This window comes from Electrophorus electricus, chromosome 17, assembly GCF_013358815.1.
Source record: "Electrophorus electricus isolate fEleEle1 chromosome 17, fEleEle1.pri, whole genome shotgun sequence".
Lineage (NCBI taxonomy): Eukaryota > Metazoa > Chordata > Actinopteri > Gymnotiformes > Gymnotidae > Electrophorus > Electrophorus electricus.
The window spans coordinates 15,292,529-15,308,780 of NC_049551.1; the positions used below are offsets into that span (position 1 = coordinate 15,292,529).

Here is a 16,252-nt window from a genome sequence, read left to right on the forward strand (position 1 = left end):
TTTGTGCGGTAATCACCTCACAGTTTGACCTTCATTAATCCCCTCTCGCCGACGCACAGGAAGTGTGCGAGAGCCACGCGCTGGGGAGAGCAGTTCATTCATCACCGCCCATTGGTTGAACTGATTGGTGGTGGCTGTGTGTGACTGCCGGTCCTGGGGCTCCTCTCCTCAGGGTGAGGGTAGGGCCATCTCCCAGGGCTCTGACCGAGGAGGTTTGCTTGAATACGAGGCAGCGGAGACGCGTCGCAGGGGCGGCAAGGCGCCCTTGCGTGGCCTCTGCGCTCTAATTAGATTTGTTTTGGCAAATCGCCTGCTTTGTGCCACGACTGTGCCGTGGCTCCTTTCAAGGTCTCCGGCTTGCCCTCGCCTTCGCGTTGTGTCTCGTTACCATGGAGTTTAAAAGCCTCTTTGCTGGGAGGTTGACGTGTCTGTGTTGTTGCCTCTCTTAAGCTGATTCTGCTTACATAATGGCTGCAAGCACGCATGGAGGGGGATTTAAAGCAATTTACGGGGTCCATAAAAATGTGATTATCATCTGTTCTGTCTTTCCCTGTGGGAGAGCCAGCGATGTGGCATGTGTTCACGGCCAGCATCGAGCCAACCGGAGGAGCTCGGATAGCACCACTATTACCAGCCTGGATTCAGGACACGGAACTCTGTTCTGTCCATAGACTGGTTCTTCCTTTTAAATTGGGAACATCTGGAAACATCTGGCCTTCATTTACACTTGCTTTGCTCTAAATTTAGTTCTGAAGATCTTTTTCCTGGTCCGGTTTACTAACTGCAACTAATTTGCTTGCATTCCATTTCTTCTGTGCTGATGTTTAAAATAGCAGTCTAAAAAAAATCTAATTTGCATAAAAGGCGGTGTCTTTAAATTAGTCTGCATATGTTCTGAATATAGTTATTGTTTGTAGTATAAAGTAGTAGTATAAATTGACATAGATAAAATGCAGTAAATAGATGAACATATCAATGAAATTGGCATTTGGGGCCAGTTTCTCAGACATGGATTAAGGCAAGTCTAGACTAAATCATTGTACCAATACTAAATCACTATTCAATATTCTTCTGCCATACACCTGATTTGGGTGTGGGAAACCAGCCCATAGTGCTTTGCAGATTTTTAACATTAATGACTAAGATGCTTTGTAAAAAGAAAACCTCATAAGTTATTTCAGTTGCGCTCTGAATGGTTATCCTTCACAAACGCGTTTGTTCTGATCGTGGAGGGGAAGTAACGCTAAGTAGCTGCAAGGTTCTCGTCCCTGGGAAAAGCGACCCGTTAGCAGCAGTGCGACATCATGTTGGTAAAAAGGTGAACACTGGATGCACTAAAATGAGCTCCAGCGATTTAGCTTTAGTTTCGCTTTAGTTTAGCTCACCAGTGATCTGACCACTGCACAGTGGAACCATTTCAGTGGTGGCCCTGCGTATTAGAGCAGCTGTTGTGGTTCCTCCTTCATGTGCACACGCCTCTATAAAGGTACTGGAACGCCTGTAAAGCGAAGGCCCTTGAACTACTGCAGACAGCTTTTAATCAGGACTGTCTGTTGTGCGGTTTGCTTTTCATGTGCCTGATATCTTTAAAGGGCAAAAATGAAGCTTTGTTCATGATTAATTGATGCGGTCTGATCCCGAGTGTAACCTGCTGCCGTTCCATAAGACAGTTGGCGGGTATTGGAATTGACAGCTCATTTCTCCTCAGACCATACATTGACTTCACACGCTCACAACTTTTCTTTATTGCATAAAGTCAAGTCACCACCAACCCCTCCCTCCCAACCAACCCCCCCCTCCCCCCCCAAACCACTCCCCCAAGCAGCTGAGTGTTCCCTGGCTTGTGAGAAGAACAGGGCATGCGTTGTGCGCTAGCTGCTAACAGTGGGAGCGAGGCCCCGGTTGAACCGTAATTGGAAGCATAGCCGGTGGGTCATGTTCCCCTCCAGGGGTTCGCTCGCCATCCACCAGGCCCTCGTTACCTCTCTACAGCTAGGCCCATGCACACCCGGACTGAGCCCCTGCAAAAAAGGGTGTGCATGATAGCCACTAGGCTAAAGGCCTTCCATTTAGATCCTCGGCGTTGCTCTGCTTTAATTGCTGTTGGGTTTAGTCCGCCGAGATGACCCATCATGCTCGGGCAGAGCCTTGGTAGGCTTCACCTCCCAGCCTGTCCCCTGCTTACCTGATGTGAGACGGAGCAAGGGCGGGCATTCGGGTTTAAGGAGACCCAGTGGGGGTTTCGGCAGGAAATGCCGTCCCACTGAATCACTAGAGTGGCTCTTCCTTGGTTTTTTACTGCAGTTCTACACACCTTGAAGTAAGAACAATGAGAAATATGGGGGGAAATGGGGAAGATTTTACCTGAGTACCTTTTTTTACTTGAAAAAAAAAAACTTACAATAATGTAACTTTGAGTTATGGCAAAGTGTCATCTGAGGGATTAAACTCAATTTTATTTAATTTTCAAAAGCAAAATGTAATTATTGGTGGTTTCTCTTTCAGTTCAGCCTTTAACTTAAAATATATACACACTTTAAAAACTCAGGAAAGTGACTAGTTGTAATGGTGCCAAAAGCAGGAGCTATATCTCTTCATTTGAACAGAATAAAAGTTCCAAATGCATAAATAACCAAATTCTTTCCACCTATGGAGTACAGATACCATTTTCCCTTTGGTCCTATGAAGAGAACAAATACAGGCTCTCAACTGGCAATGGCATATCCTTTCATTTCTGTCCTGATATGGAGTGTACAAATGGTATAATGTGCATTTCTGTTAATGTAGCATTTCACATACTGGGAAGTGAGTGTAATCATGTGACTACAGCGAATATTTAAGGTTCACGACAAACATTTGCAGTATTCATGTTCTATATTGGAACCATTGCTTTGTTAAGGCAGGGTCCCAGACTTCTTCATCTGTCCGTCTGCCTCACAATTGTTCTGTTTGGTTGGGGTGACATTCCGAAGAGTTCCCATTAAGATCAGCGGAATGTCAGATAATCATCCCTGTCCATCACCTCTTCTCTGCCCTTTACCCAGCACAATCCAGCGGAGTGATTCTCGGAGAATGAAGAGACTCAGGAGCGCCAGGAAAGTTTGGGAAATTGAACATGTTCAATTTCACTCTGGGACACAATGGCCTCCATCCCAGACTGGCGTTTTTATGAGGTCCCAGAGCTAGTTTGAATCAAAAACATCAAGTGCTTTCCGTCACTCCGACTGATTCTCGGGTCAAGGTGCATCGATACCAGCTCACAATCAGGCCACGATTAGCCTGAGCCCCTACAGCCAGTCTCTGCAGGCCTCTCTCCCAATCTACCTTTCTCTTTGTCTAACCCACATGCTTCTCCTTTTCTTTCTCTCTCTGGATCGATGTACCCATTGATTTCCTGGACTAGCTCTGACAAACACCCAGGGATCCATTATTGAGAGGCGGGGTCCAATTAAAATCAAGCCATTCCTCTCGGCTTTGTGATAGAGCCATTGCGAGCTGTAACTCTGGCAAGTAGCAAATGTAACTTTTAATTAGGAAACTGCAGTGTATGCGTAGATGAGGAGGTCGTGGTGTTTTACAGGAGAAAAACTTTAAATGAGCAATTGTTAAGCTTCAAATGTGCGAGGACCAGCCTGATTTGTCTGGGTGGCCACGCTTGTTGAAACTTTGCGCGGCAGGCAGGGACCTCGCAAACAGCCGACGCTCATCCTCGTCTCCTGCGTCGACGTCTGTTGTCTGGCCAGCTGTCTACAGGCACGACTCCTGACTCCTAATCAATGGTCATGTTAATCAGTGTTCTCGACGGCTGTCATGCTGACGCTTTCACATGCAGAAAGAATTGCTCTATTGATTAGAGCACTTTCATTTTAAATCTGCCTTTTTCTGACAAAAGAACCTAAATCCACTTGCCATCGATTAGAAACCTTGGCAGTGGAAGGGAGGTTCTCTGCTACTCTGTTGGCGATATGACCCTCTGTGCATATTTAAAAGAGTCTGCAGAAGACTAAGGAATTCCACCTTGACTTGCAGGTGGTCAGAAGATGGTCTAATAATATCAAAAAATGATCAAAATTCCATCTGTTGTAAATCAGTAAATAAATACAGGCATGTCCAGATCCCAGGAGCATAAGTCCAGCCTCTGTAGACACAGGGAGAGAAAATCAATATTTATACGAAGGGGGCCTTCTGGAATGGAACATCCCTGATTAATTCTTCTTATTGGTTCACATGTATGTGTATTGCACACACTGTTGCATTTTTGCAATAAGATTGTTTTCTACAATGGCTATCTGGTGCTTGTATTTGGATCTATAGCATACCTGTCATGCAAATACAAATCATGAAAGAGCCATTAGGTTCAAGGTCTATTTATGGAACTCGGTTGTGTAGTCCAATTATAATTTTGTCAGAGGTACATTCATACCACAAAATAAAGAATAACGACCAAATAAGAATGACGCTCAGAAAACGCACTAGTGCGGACAAAAGAGTGTTTTGTTCCCATAAGTGCTTTTTGTCATTTGACACACTAGACAGTGGACCGTAACTCACCCTTAAGTACTTCCCCTTCAGCTTCCAGGCCAGTGAATTGCCACACGCCTGTGAATAATGCATCTCTCAGTGCCCTGTTCAGCTGTGTGGAGTGGCGAGCAGGTGTATGAAGGAGGCGGCAAGGACCGAGTCTCTTCTACTGGGGGCTCAGACAGGCGGACGGATCCGTAATGAACCCCAATATGAGATGCGATGAAGGGGGTTGGGCGGGCGGCGGGTGGGTGAGTCTCTAACGCCGAAGGCCTGGGGCGGCCTGGCAGGACATAAAGGAGAGCCGACCTGATCCTGATGAGCTTTCGGAGGCCAGGCGCCCGTGCCGAAATGAGTTTTTCCACCCCCACCCCCCCCCCCCCCCAGCCTCTGAGGATTGCTTTCAGGTGACGTTAATTGCTCCTTGGCCCAGATCGGCGTCATAAAGGAGAAGGGGGTGAGAAATTGAGAGGAGGGCCTCTGAGACGGTATCTCCCCACCGCAGGAGAGTGGCGAGGACACCGAGAGGCACGATGAGGACGAGACAAGCAAAACGCCTTTGAAAAAAGCCCGCAAAATCCCGTATGCATTTATTCAAATAAATGCAAAACTAAGGCCCAGCGCAAATCTCCAATCAGGAAGTTGAGGTCAACCGGCACCTCGAGGACGCGCATTCTCTTGTCCACACAGCACAAATCTAATATGCCTCATAACTGCAGCTCGTGAAAGCAACTTAGAAAGAGCAGGAGCATCCTTTAACCCCCTGGTCTGGGCAATAAGCAGCCGTGAGGTGAAAAAATCGCATCAATGGAAGGGAAATCTCAGGAACGGGCCTGGTCTGTCACCGTATACGGACAGGATGCATGAATAAATCATACTAACCACCGCTCCCCCGGCCCGTACGGGTGCCCTCCGGACCGGTGCTGGGTTTGAAGTCATCAGCATTTCTGACTCATGCCTAAGTATTGCTCAGTTGCCATCTTATTTGTTTGTTTCCGTGGGCTGTGTGGTGCAGGGGAGATACAGCCCGTCCCGCTGGCATACACGCTGGGCATTCTGAGGAAAGAATATATATATATCCGCCCGGCAGATACAGGGCGGTAGGGAAGCAAGGTAGTGAATGGGTGCTTATCCCAGTCTCCGATGGACCTTCGCCTCGCTGTTCTGGACCAGCCTGTGCTGAAGAGCACGCAGGTACCCGGCTGATAATGGAGGGGAGATGAAGGCACGTGAATGCTGAAATAAGATAAGCAGGGAGACCGGGCCGCGTGCAGGATTAGCCGAGCAGCTCCTATGCCGCCATGTTATCCGTGCCATTGTCTCCATCGCAGCCATTGGAGCTGGCATAGCGTGTGTGTGTGTGTGTGTGTGTGTGTGTGTGCGTGTGTGTGTGTGCGTGTGTGTGTGTGCGTGTGTGCGTGTGTGTGCGCGTGTGTGTGTGTGCGTGTGTGTGTACGCGTGTGCATGTGTGTGTGTGTGTGTGTGGAATGGTTAGAATGGTTAGCCCCTCTTTCCTTCATGACTGTCAAAAAGCAATTACTCTATGGAGGCAACCCCACATTGTAGCCACATCAGCGCCCAGCCCTCCACCCCAGCCAGCCGTCCCCCGGGAGACAGACTTCACCATTGTCGTGCTTTTAGATGGATTTTAGATGTTATTGCACAGAGAGTGTTGCCTTGTTGATTGGTTTGATGTTTCCATGCACGTGCATGTTTAGGGACTAATTGAATCGGGAGCCATTTGGGAAAAAGCAAGTGCCCACCCAATGTGTCAGCATGTTCTTAGTTTTGTAGAGTCAGATGTTTCTACCTCATGATAGACCAACCGTTAAATCTGTATGTGGTTTAGCCTGTATTTTGTAATTAGTAATGTTATTTTTTCATCTACGTTTTTCTGCATTAAGGCATAGTTTATTGTAAAGCATATGTCAGATGGGTCTCATGTCGGTCTTTGCTACAGACATATATATTTTTTAGACCATGAAACTGTCGCCATAGCGCTAATCGTAGTTTACCCCACGAACCGCGGCTAGCGTGTCTCCAAAGCGGATTCCCGTCTTAAGCTATCTTGTCGATTTCCAGGCATTCCTGAGATTGACAAGATTCAACTGAGCAGATCCTCAACTCCTCCAAAACAAAACGCGTGACAGGATCCAGCAGCTCGTGCCGTGCGATGATCCAGCGATGATGGCCAAGCGCCGCAGGGTTTCGTGCTCTCTCCAAAGCCGGGATCGGTGCAGCGCTGGACAGATAGCCAGGATCAGCCCCTGAGGCTCAGACCACGGGAGAGTGCAAATCCGTATCTGTGTCTGCCATGATAAGGCTTGAGCTTGTCCCCTATGCACTCGACTCAGCCATGGAGACACGTACCGCTCCAGTGGTTATCCACACATCACCAACACCAGAACTCTCTCACTGCAAGCCCATATGTTTCCTAATATAGATCACACACCAGTGGACATCTTCTGTTCTTCAGTCAGACACACACACATCTACCTTAAGGCATAATCAGTTTCCCACATCCGCCGTACATCTGAACACCAGTCCCACTGCCTTCGTGCTGGGTTTTGTATTCCGCGAGTGAGCCGGGGTCCGTCAGAAGCACTCCAGCGGTGTCGAGTGTTCATTAAAACATTTCCGCGTGTTGAGACAATGACTGAAGGACAGGAGTGGCCTTTCAGACAGACACGGTCCGTCTCGCCTTCCCTGGCAGCTGCAGATGGAGTTTAATTGAATTCCTACTGAGGAGTATCTCATTGGAGAAATTAATCTTTGTAGGAAATTTCCTCTATTGTGAGATTTTCTTGGTTAAATTCCCTTTTGTGGTTAGTAACTTTGCTATGCAACATCAAATTCCACTGTGTGTATAGTATAAAATCTATGCATATAATATAATGTAATATTTATACACACACACACACATTTTATATGCCATATTTGTTTTATATGCAAGTTTGTGTCCCTCCTCACGTATGAATCCAGGTTTATGTATTGCAGATGATTACAATAACTATGGCCTCTGTTTGAAGCAGATACCAAACTCCATAATGGATGATTTCAGCTAGTCTGACTAATACGTCATGCGTGGATCGATGAGAGTGAAGCAGGGATGTCTGTCTTCGAGTCACCTTTAAGCATGTACATCGGTTAACAGAGACCTGCTGGCTTCTGGTTTATATTTACCGTGTCCTCAGGCATTGCCTGGGGTGGGGGGAGGCTTAAACACTTCCTCTCCCCCCTTCCCAGAGCTCCTTGGCCTGGTCTGTTCCCCCTCTGCTTTCTTCCCTAACTCTGGCTCTTCCACTCTCATTTCCTGCCATTGTTCACTTTGAGATACCTGGAAAGCATCCAAGCCTGTTTCCACACTCCGGCCCACTCAAAGCAAATATGCAAACCCGTCGTATTCAACTTAAATTATCATGTTTCCATAAAATGCAAAGTAGCTGAAGGATGTCGTTTTGCCTCATTCAAAGGCTATTCCTCACTCACTGTAGAAACTGGAAATATTGCAGCTTTTTCCTTCCTCTCCGTGCGGAATTTTGGCTGATAGTATTATCCTAGCAGGCTTTGTCTGCGCTGATTAAAAATCTATTAAGTCTTAATCTCCGTTAAGACTCTGCGGATTTGGTTTTCCTACAACTGATTAAATCTAATCCCGGACCAAAGTTCCTATCCATTTGTTAGCTAAGGCTAATAGGGGCTGGTCGGTGCTGCGTCTGCTTTCACGATACTAGATCAGCAGCTTCCTGTGCCATCCTCAAGATCCAGCCCCACCCCCCCCACCCCAACCCCCGAAGTCTGCATTTGTGAAGACGCTCTCTGTCCCCGTGCGGACCTCCTGACACTCACCGGAGGGAGCAGTACAGGTTCCGGCTAGCGCAGTTCTGATTCCTCATAATCGCAAAGTGGATGGCTGACCCGGGCAGGTTCCGAAGCGTGCAATGGGTGCCGAGCCTGCGGGGAGGGTGGGGATCATGAGAGGTGAAGGGGTCATCTCTCACCGCATACGCCAGGGCCTCGCACGTCAAGCAGGCCCTTATTCCGTACCTTCCGCAACAGAGTCCTTGTTTTTGACACCCCGCATATTCTTTCTTTACTCCAGCTTACATGCCATATTTGGATCCACTGATATACTTGTTCATGCCCACGCACACACAAACGCGCCATATCTGATATCCGTTCCGTTCCCACTGTCAACATTTATATTTAGACCGTACGCCTGAGCTTCATCTCACAGCCCTACGCAGCGTTACAGGCGTTTTCATCACCCCCAACCATCCAGCCCTCTCTGGCCCTGAGATGGTTCCTGGTGCCACTGGCCTGACTCCTGGGAGCAGCATCTGAAGCTTATAACTCGAATGTAATTGAATGTGGACACTCAGGTGAAAATAACGGAGGCCTCTCGCCTCTGCACTGCCCCTCCAGGACTGTCCATGCACCCCACTGGTCCCGTGCGGAGAGCTTGGCCGAGTTTCTCATCACACCGGGGTGATGAATGGTCTTCTGGTTAAGTCACTTTTCCCTGGAGACGCATGAAGACATCTGGGATCCTCTACAAACATTGTGTTTTCCCTTCGGGCTTCGGTCTTGAGATGAACTCCAAAGGCATTTCAGTGAGTGGCACTCACTCAGTGGCACTGTAGGGAATTCTGAAGCCCTTGTGTTTGAATAATGTTTTCATTTTTTCGTTTCGTTACTTTCTATAGTAATTAACTGTATACTGTTGCTGTGTCCCACAAAAATTTTCAATGATTTTTGCACTGTCTTGCCCCTCCATCATGCTCTTTTCGGCTTCTCAATTATGCCTTTTATTTATCTTTATTTTAGCACTAGCAAACAAAAACTTGCATGGGTAGATCACTCAGCGGACAAATGCAACTGAAGGTATACCTCAGCTTTGCTGAGGTATTCCCCAAAATTGGATCCCCTTGAAGTGACTATTGGGTACACGAGGAGTCTGCAGAGCCTCCATTTGTACTTTGTACTCCATTTGAATCCTCCATTTGTACTCCCTCCCTCTGTTGGAGTTCAGAACGCAGGCCATCGACTTGGAAGAGTTGCATGGCGTCTGCGAAGGGGACGCGGGAGAGCAGAAATATGAACGCACTTTGGCATGATGAAATGTCTGCTCTCTGTCACAGATTCCCACCAAATGCATGAGCTTGAACCGCACAGCATCAAATGAAAGCACTGAGGGAGAGGGTGCGAGAGAGAGAAAGAGAGAGAGATAGAGAGAGAGAGAGAGGGAGAGACAATGGAGTGCTTCCTTTTTATCATACTTGTGAGTGGAACTGTGTTTATCTGACAGGCAGGAGGCTGAATACAGAACACGTGCACTTCAGTGTCACCTTCCTTTCACATGTTCTCTCTCTCTCTCTCTCTCTCTCTTACTCTCTTTCTCCAATCCTTTCTCTCTCTCACTTTAACTCTTTTTATTTTTCTGTCTTTCTCATATTGTAGTGTGGGAAGCGTATGGTGTTGAGAAGCTGTTAACTTGAAACCCCCGTTCTGTGTAAAATGCAGTAACGTATTAAAAATAAACCTGGCCATGTGCAATCAACAGAATAAAGCATCACCGTACCTTTCTACTGTAAACTAACTATAATAAGACCAATATTAAACCAAACAAACAAACCAAACAAGGAGCCCATTAGCCAGACAAAGGTCATTTCATTTCAACCCTTCCAGCATCTGGGCCCGAGGTCAAATAACCAGGCTTTATGCATATTTAGAAATCGCCATAACCGAGGACGTTCTGTTGCCCTAAACGCCTCTCTGTTCCATCCTCACCTTCCTTGGGTTCCAGATATCACGATTGACACAATGTGAAAAATTCCAATTAATGCAGGACTTCATTACAAAATACTAGCGCATTGCCCTTACTCAGAACACCATTGTGATATGCGGATAATGACTATAGCATATGCCATATATGCAGTAATGGATTCCTTTGTCTGGGAATGACTTGAAAAATAATGAGCCACCCAGTGGTGCCGACGTGCTCCTTTATGGGTCGAGGCAGAAAAGTTGAGTCCTGGTGAGTGACATTACAGTCGTACACCAGCATTTTCAGCGCTAAAAAATGCCTTTGATAATATGATAACTTTAAAACTGTCATTTCCTTATTGCCATGTTCTTGCCAGTTCCATTTAAAGACAATATTCAAAGTTGGATTAAATACCTTCTTTGTCCTCTTGTTAATTCTTGAGATAAACTCTTGCAAACCTCATTTCCAGTGTGCTGCTTGCTTCATGTACTATCAGTGGAAATAGTGATGTGGTTTTGAATGGAACCAAAGTGCAGTAATTGCATCACAGCTGAGTCTGTGTTTGTGATTTCTTTTCTTTTTTTTCCATGTCCTGTATGACCTTGACTGTTTTACAAAACTCATACTTGTGTACTAACAGGAATGCATTCTTAATGGATGCCGTGACGTGTTATTTTAAAACTTGAGTATTCTGTTCTTCATGCTATTTCTGTTTAGGTGCTTTTGAGAGTATCCAAGGATATGTTCTTGCTAGTATTTACGTGTATGCTTTGAACAGCATCCCTTACCTTTGTGCTTGGTGTTTCTGCCTGAAAACAAGCCGAACGTCAGGGTAAACTGTAGATTATCACTAGGGGCAGTGATAAATGCTTACTTGACATGAGCGACATCTCTTTTGGCACTTCTTTGAGAAAATTACCATCACATTTCAGCCTCTGTGTGAGAGACGGGATACGCTAACTGGCTCTCCTGAGGCGGCGACGGGTTGCCGGCACAGCCGTGTTCGTTTCAGTGCAGATACCTGGCGCAGGGTTAGGTGTCTCCCACTACGACATTTTCAGGTCACCCCCCACGCCCACGCCTGTGTCAGGCCCCCCAAAAGCTGACTCCGTAATGGGTCTCCCTTGACACAAATCTCCTCGCCTCAAACTGAAAGCATCAGTAATTATGCCGATGACCTTTTAGGTGTGGAATTCTTTTCTTTCCCCCAGTGTATTGTCATTAGGCTAAATGTCTGCCGCCGGACATTTTATAATGATGCTTTTATATATATATATATATATATATATATATATATATATATATATATATATATATATATATATATATATAAATGGAATGGGAGTGAGGGCAAATTATGCTATGCTTGTAATGCATACTGGGGGAAAAGGATTTAGACATTGTGATGCATTCTAGGGCCTGTATAAGTTAATTTGTTTTTCTGGATTGGTTTTATTTTAGGTTTTAGACACCCATATACAACCCTATGATCTGGCCAATGTGGTTTTTTACATGCCCTTTTTTTTGGTGGGACAATGAATAAGTGATGAGCTCTGCTCCGATTGGCAGGTTTAAGGTGAGGCACCATGATAGGTCACACAGAATGAACAAGTCAAATGCGTTCCGTGTACATGTGTCTGCTAAAATGTTCGTGTTATCTGCAAAGCTTTTTGTTTGGCTGAAAAGTTTCAATGTGATGGTGATGCCAGAGATGGATAAGAGCCAAGAGAAAGAAGGGGGCTCCTACCGAGAGAAATTCAATTGCATTGCCAAGTGATGGTAATTAACTTATGCTAATGATGACTACATCAATCCATATGACTTGGCAGTCTGTATTGCAGACCCCAATGCAGATCCCAATACCTCCACTCATATAAATATTTGAATAATATTGTCACACATGTACAAGTGAAATTATTTCTTTGTGGTACAGCTACCATGGCAATGACTTTTTATTAGTAAACGAAAGACAAAAGGACCCTCACAAAATGGCACGTAAACGAAATGGTGACATCAGTTCGCTAAAGGGATCTCTAAGCAACCAAAACAGATGGTTAGCTTCTGAATTCTTACCTCTCAGAGATTGATAAAGATACCTCATTTAGAAACACAGATTATTTCTTTGAATGGGATTCAGAATGGAAAATAAAATTAATTTATATGTAAAATAAGATACCTTGTCATAGTATTTAGTTAGCTAGAAAGGTTAGTTATCTAACTTGGAGCTTGCTAGTAGCTAAATTTGCCTATCCTAGCTAGCTACGTTTGATCTGGACAACACCACATCATAAAGTTTTCATCTTATTATGAAACTTTCAGTGTAAGCTCATCTTTCTTCAAATGACAAAAAGCGATTAAAACCATATAGCATGGCTAGCTAGCTACTAACAGGTTTCGGTCAGGGTTTTGATGCCAGTAAAGTAGGAACTGCCCCTGTTTTCTGAATGAAGCCTTCAAGGTTTGAGAAACTGTACAGAGTGAAATGTACAAAGCAACCTAACCACTTGTCCAGTGTCCTGTTAAATCTGAACGTCAACCCTGCTAACTGCACCGCTGCCGTTGTTAGTTCTTCACAATACCCGCAGAACTGTTGACGTTTCAGTTTGACAGGTCCATGTTAATACTGCCTGCGCTAGAATGTGGGCGGGTGTATGCAGATTTGTGGGTGTAAATATTAATCAGTCAAGGCTAACATAATAGTCTGGGATTTTTGGAATTGGTCCGTTTTTACAACCCTGTTTTGCTTATGATTCACATTTGAATGAACTGACAACAGAGTTTGATGGTCACAGTATGTCAGTTCAATGTACCAAGTTCTCCTTATTCAGATATGCCGCAGTTTCCCAGTCTATAGCACCTTTTAGTATGTGAGTGTGCAAATTATGTGCACTTGCATACTAACAAAAACATATTGCCTAGTCTCATACTCTCAAAGACCACTGTAGAAATATAGCATGAAGGATACAGCAGCCTAACTAAGATTTGAAATAATATTCCACATGGCAACCATCAAGAATATACTCCTGCTAGAATTCAAGTATGCATTTATTGTATCACTTTGTCCTTGGAGATCCTTGATTTAAAATCTCGATTAGTCTAGAAATCTGTGTCTTGGCGGAATGCAGTGACTGTGTGAATTGAAAGACGCAGGGCTCTCTCTCTCTCTCTCTCTCTCTCTCTCTCTCTCTCTCTCTCTCTCGCTCTCTGTCTCTTTTTTTCTTCACCCTGGTAGTTTCTTTCAGCCCCCTTGCTGACCTCCATCACTGTAGCAGTGTAACAGCTGAGCATCCTCTAGAGCTCTCCTTAGTAAACACTTCTCCAGCCGTTCTTCACACTCAGCCGTGTAACACCTGAGGATCCTCTAGAACTCTCCTTCGTAAACACACGTCCAACCGTTCTTCACACTCTGCGCCGATAAATCCGCAGCTGTTCGACAAAGCGACCTGGGAGTAGAGAGGAAAACCTTCAGCTGCATTGGCTAAATGCTAAAGGTTAAAGCATAATACACAGTCTGTGCATGGAAAAGCCCTCCCCAATTAGATAACTCTCCCCTAGTTCAAAACGACTAAAAAGCTTAATGTGCTTTATAACCTGTGGTGGTGTTAATGGAACGGGAGACTGCGGTTGAAAAGAGGCAGGAATGATGGGCAATGTCAAATTCATTTGTCACATTTCAATACAGATGAGACCAAGCAAATTGCATCCAGGGTCAATCAGTGGATTATGACACACTCTCTCTCTCTCTCTCTCTCTCTCTCTCTCTCTCTCTTCTCACCCATTCTGATGGGGGAAGGGAATGTAATGGATCCACATCACACCAGCCACTCGATTAACACACCACTTTGTTAGAAACACTGTAAAAAGTATTTGTTGTTCCAGCTGAAAAAAAAAAAAACTCTGCTAGTGAAACACACATGATTTTATGGTGTCCAAACAACAGTGGTGATTGTAAATTGACTTGACAAACTGGGAAAGGTTCATGAAAATATTCTAAGTTTAAACTTTTTTTTTTTTTTTTTTGCATCGTAGGTGTGCAGTTTAAAATGTATAACCCTTCTAAAGAAAGCAGTGAGTGCAAAGTTAAAGATGCCACATGAACACTGCTTTGACTACACAGGTGTGCTTATAAAACAGGTTCAAGTGTCTACAAATGGACAGTGTCATTCCCCAGAGACCAGGAGCCCGTGCCTGGAGTCGCTCTAACTGACTAAATGTCTCACTGCATTGTGATCCCACGACCCCGTTTTCCTCTTTCCTCCGCAGGTGCTGAATGTGACCCTGGAAGGGGGCGAGGAGGTCGTGCTAGAGGACCTCGGGGGCCCGGAGCGATCCATCCTGGCCAACGGGTCCACGCTGCACAGGGGGATGGTGCTGTGGAGCTCCAGCAACCAGATCTCGGTGCGCTTCTCCAGTGAGAAGCAGCCCAAGCCAGGCTCCCTGCTGCTGCTGCGCTACAGAGGTGAGACGCCCTTGAGACTGTGCTGACAGTAATTCCAGACAGTTGCCAGCTGAAGAGCTAAGATGTCTCTGCGGCCATAACCTGCGTGGTACGGAAGCATTATTGCAGTTGTTGTGGCTTATTGAGGTTTAAATTTCCAGTGTTCTCTTCCAAAAGCAAATATTATCAGCATCTCCACAAAGTAGCCTGAAAGGCAGCGTTAAAGGAAGGAGTGTGAATAAACAGCTTTTGCATGCGGGTGCAGTTGATACCGCTGCAACGACAAGCACACGTTCGTACAGTCATTTGTAAGCGCGCGCAGCCCGTGTTACCGAGGAGAGCGGCTTCATTCCGGAAGTGTAATTACACGGGAGAAGAATTGAGCTAATACACATTTCCAGTGCGCTCAGAGAGACGGAACGCCCCGGGATCCGGTGTTCCTGGTCACACCAGAGCATTCCCTGTGGAGAGAGAGAGAGAGAGAGAGAGAGAGCGAGAGAGAGAGAGAGAGAGAGAGAGAGAGAGAGAGAGAGGCCACGGAAAGAAATAATCCCGCGCACGGCCAAATTCCTTTGCTTTCAGAAACTAATGAGGTATGACAGGCCCGCGTTGTTACACGCCTCTAATGCGACTGTTGAATAAGATGCCACTCTGTCTCTCCTCCTTCACTGGCTCACGCTCCCACTCTCTCTGCGGCTCCCTCTGGTTCGCTCGCCTTTACGTGCTTCCTCTTTTCTCTCTCTCGATACCATGCCTTTCGCCTCTGATAACAATGTGTAGTCATTACACAGAAAAATCTCATGCAGTATTAATTTTCCATTACTTCTCCAATTATACTGAAAAGGGCTGTTCTGAATATTGAAAACCACAGCTTATTATTTTAAGTTTATTATACAGCTTATGTCGATGTTTTAATTAATGTCTTATCATAGAAGGCCATTAAAAACAGACCTTTTTTATTAACAGTGTCTTAAATACAGTATATACTTCAAATCATTTACAAAAAGTTCCCTATGATACAAAAGCAAATACAACATAACATATGCAAACAGAAATACATACAAAGTAAAATATAATATTAACATAATGTTATCATTATTGAGATCGTCAGACAGATACAGAACTGGCCCAGAAATGCCAAGGGTTATGATTTAGCTCTTCTTTGTTTTTTTAATATTTGCCAGTACTGAACTAACCTCATTATATATATTTATATTTATATATATATATATATATATATATATATATATATATATATATATATATATATATATATATATATATACACACACACACACACACTTTTTTTTTTATCTTATGAGTGCAATAATTTAACCTAGCAATTTCTGCAGTGTCCTTGAAAATGCAAGGTAATGGTATAATCTGTATATAGCAAGAGCTTTCCAAAACACTTCCAAATACAAATTATTTCTGACGATGACACCACATGTAATTAAATCTAGTCCACTATGATGAACTGTGTTAAGTAAATGAATACTAAATAAAAATTGAAGTTTGTTCGTAGC

General features: G+C 44.8%; 1 protein-coding gene across 2 annotated transcripts in view; it reads left to right on the forward strand.

Annotated features, from left to right (window-relative positions):
- The window catches only part of sez6a (seizure related 6 homolog a), a 92,091-nt gene that overhangs the window by 49,825 nt on the left and 26,014 nt on the right, over nt 1-16,252 (forward strand). For both annotated transcript variants that reach the window (XM_035535899.1, XM_035535900.1), the window contains exon 4: nt 14,552-14,747. In XM_035535899.1, coding sequence (XP_035391792.1) covers nt 14,552-14,747 — 196 coding nt within the window. The remainder of the gene's footprint in view (nt 1-14,551; nt 14,748-16,252) is intronic.